General features: G+C 32.9%; 1 protein-coding gene across 1 annotated transcript; it reads right to left on the bottom strand.

Moving 5' to 3' along the window:
- Positions 1 to 1,709: 1,709 nt before the first annotated feature.
- On the bottom strand, positions 1,710 to 3,174 carry LOC110037598 (3-hydroxyisobutyryl-CoA hydrolase-like protein 3, mitochondrial; the record flags this gene model as incomplete). Its single annotated transcript, XM_020742285.1, has 4 exons — positions 1,710 to 1,945; positions 2,441 to 2,542; positions 2,607 to 2,734; positions 2,996 to 3,174. Coding segments are annotated over 4 exons (508 nt in total), but the record flags the coding sequence as incomplete, so codon positions are not given.
- Positions 3,175 to 3,592: the final 418 nt, after the last annotated feature.

The raw sequence follows: 3,592 nt of genomic DNA, 5'->3' as shown, positions 1-3,592 counted from the left end.
ATATATATATTAATAAAGGAACAGCTCGTGGCTCCCTACGCGTTAAAATAAAGTGAATATATATTGTAAACATACTATTTTGAGGATACACAATTGAGAAATCTTTGTGAAATAATTTGCAATTTCACATATTGTGAACATACAATCATACACAATTGTAAATTATTTCACAATATTCTCTTATTTTTCATACTCACAATGATACACATACATACAATTAAAGAGGAAATAACATTATCAAATAAAAATAAACATGAAAACAAAAGGTCTACCTAAAGGCTTCATGAAAAAATAAAGATATTATGATCATATAGTACTTCTGAAAGCCATATTATATCATTCTTCCACACAGATGTCTCCCATTTTCAGTTTCCTAATAATGCATCATGCTTATTTATGCATCTACTTATGCCATGACTAGTGTTTATAGTTCTAATGTCCAGTCCATTAGGACAATTCCAAGTGTCTGGACTCAAACCTAATTAAGCCCATTCAAGAAACTCAAAAGCATAATAAAATATTCTTCCAACATTAATTTGAAGGGTCAAATAATCATTGATTTTAGCATGTTAAGTACTAAAAATGACTGCTTTGTCAAGTATCAAAATCATCCAATTCCGTCTCAAAATTACTACAAGAACTCAAAAATATAACTAAGACCTAAAACATATATGAATGGTTGAACAAACTCCAATCTTATTTGTTATAAAAAAAATGATTATTGATATGAGTAAAAGTCCAAAAAAATTTGGCATTGCATGAATTGAACACCTAAGGATTAAAATGATTAAATTTATAAAGTGGGGCCCATCTCTATCAATTTCCTCTTACATTTCCTTAAACATCACCCATACCCACGCGCCTCCCACCTAAAATATCTCGCTCTAGCAGATGTTAAGATCCATCCGACCTACCTAAGAGAAAATTTTACATACAGAGCCCGTACACAGAGCTGGGTACGGGCTCCAATTAAATGAGCCACATAAGTAATATTTACTTTAAAAAAACTTTTAAATTTTTTAAAATAGGATTCACTGACATACACTTTTGGTTAGGGGCTCATTTTAATTACGCAGAGCTCCGCACGTAAATATTTTTCCCTACCTAAATCATCTTCAGAATGTTCTTGCACAAGTAGCCATCTCAAGCCTAAAATTTTGGCAATTTACCTGCAATGAAATCATGAGATCTTTATGACATTGAATTAGTCTTAAAAATAATAAACATTTCACCCCACAAAAATGGTGAATTTTCTCCATCATTTTTTGGTGGCAAAACTTGTTGAAAAACTTGCTCTCAAGCACACCTCCAATTCATGAATTATTAGTGGCATTGATCTCCTCCATCAAGAAAGATAATTTAATGCCAAGGTAGTCAACTTCGATCAATTAAATTCTAAGCTTTCTTAAGATTTTTTTTGAACAATCCTGAAGGCAAGAAATTCAATCTATCCACTTTAGTAACTTCCACAAATTGATTTTGAGACATTTTTTTTATGCAGATCATTGACAAAATTATATGGCAATGATCTTTTATCCTTACATTAACAAATTGATTAGAATGTAGTTTATATGTGTTACACTTCCAATTTATATTTAGGTGCGAAATTTTCATTCAATGCTAAGCATCTCCATCTTAGCAAATATTTCAGCACACAAAGCTGAATTCAACATATAGTTCAAATAACTTGAAATCAAAACTAATCCAAATTGAAAAACAACATGCTCTTAATTAGAATTATCATTTATTCAGCAAAATTTTGTTTCATAAGACAAAAGAGAATACCAAATCCTTCATTTTATTGTTGCATCTGTGTGGAGCCATTTCCGACTATATCATCATTTTACTATAACTGCAACTCATCCTCAGGGGTCAATGTATCAAACAAGGATTCCACTTCGTTCATGTCAACATCTTCCAACCTTGGAGGATTCCACTTGGGTTTCTGCCTCACACCAACAGAGAATTAAAGAATGCTTGAGAAGGCACATAGAAATTTTGACAAAATTTAGGTTCTGATTGGATGCTAGGAAAAATCAGGAAAGGTCACTTGAGGAAAAGATGTTTGATCATATTAAAATGATGTGAAGAGATAAATGATCAAAAAAAAGTTCCACGCATTTCGTTCCTTCGTCGCTTGGCATTCAATTTGAGTCACAATGTTCTAAGAAATCCTCAGGGTGCCATTGAACTAAAGGAATAGGAAGTCTTCATAAAAAGGAACATGAATGTAAAGTGGCATGCAATCATGGTGGTAAAATACAGCATGAAGGGGCTCGCAACCAGGAAATAAAAAATAAAATTAGCCGAGGAAAAATAAATATAAGTTTTACAGAATTTTTTTAGGTTGCACGATCTAAATTGGCATCAAACAGTTACCAATAACAAAAACAGCAGTTTTGATTCCATGTAACCTGAACTTGCAACAATATCGGCATACCTGATCTTTGTCGACCAAGACAGCACGAACACCTTCGGCAAAATCATTTCGGATTGAAGATCTCAATGCTATTCGATACTCAGTTTTCATCACACCATTTAACTGAAGTAACAGTCATGTGAGGAATGGCAAGATATCACAAGAAAATTTATCAATGGAAACTTACTGTGGATAAAGGGTGTTGGCCATTTTCAGATGCGGATGCAACTTGGGAGAAATGCCTGTGAGTAAGAACAAGAGAAAAAGGAGCGCCTTTTCCAAGACCTAGAAGGGCATCCCTTGCCCATTCTGCCACTGTAAGAAAACGTGTTTCATTAGGAGTTGAACATAAATTACAATATTTATTTATTTATTTATAATCAAATTTTAAGAAATAAAACATGATGAATAAACACTACTACAACTAATAGGACTGCAATTATTTTTGCATGAAGAAACATGACCACCCCTGGCCTTTCGAATGAATCCAAGATGAATCACGTGGATCATGGGCTCTCAGTTTACTCCATGATTGATGAGCAATGAATAATAATGAGGGGGAAAAAAAAAGAATACCTGCTGCATTATTATTTGATTGAAGCTTCTTCAACTCAGCTATTGTTTGTGAAACAGATTTATCAAGACCAAATGTCGAAGTAATATGTGGCAAGAGCATCTTCAATTGAGGCTCTTCCTTCGGCACCTCCTTATATTTTGTCAACAGTAGCTGTACGTCTTTGTGAGGATCATCAGAACTGCATTCAGAAAATAAAAACAAGGTCAAGACCAAAATAAAAAAAAATCATGCATAATTTTTTTGTATAATAATCTACGTGAAAAACATTGGAGCAAAAGGATCGTTAATCGGATGTATCAAAAATTAAATGCAACAAAAATAATTAAATTGGAAAATTATTAATATACTAAAGCTGTTACTTGTGTTTGAAGAAGAGGATTGCCAAGTATTTTCCTTTTTCAGTTGGATTATATGCGAGATCTGCTTTACGCCCATATCTTTTTGTTTTAGTTATAGATGTTCTTTCTGGACATTTACAAGAAGATGTACCGAAGATGTACCTTGGTGTATGTTTTTCGCTGATGATATCCTCCTTATGGATAAAACTGAGAAAGAGTTCAAAAAAAAATTTAATTATGGAGGTTTACATTGTAGTC

The sequence above is a fragment of the Phalaenopsis equestris genome, unplaced genomic scaffold (assembly GCF_001263595.1).
Source record: "Phalaenopsis equestris unplaced genomic scaffold, ASM126359v1 Scaffold221893, whole genome shotgun sequence".
Classification (NCBI taxonomy): domain Eukaryota; kingdom Viridiplantae; phylum Streptophyta; class Magnoliopsida; order Asparagales; family Orchidaceae; genus Phalaenopsis; species Phalaenopsis equestris.
Note: the sequence above shows the minus strand (reverse complement) of the source record. Positions and strands in the feature narration are given on the sequence as shown.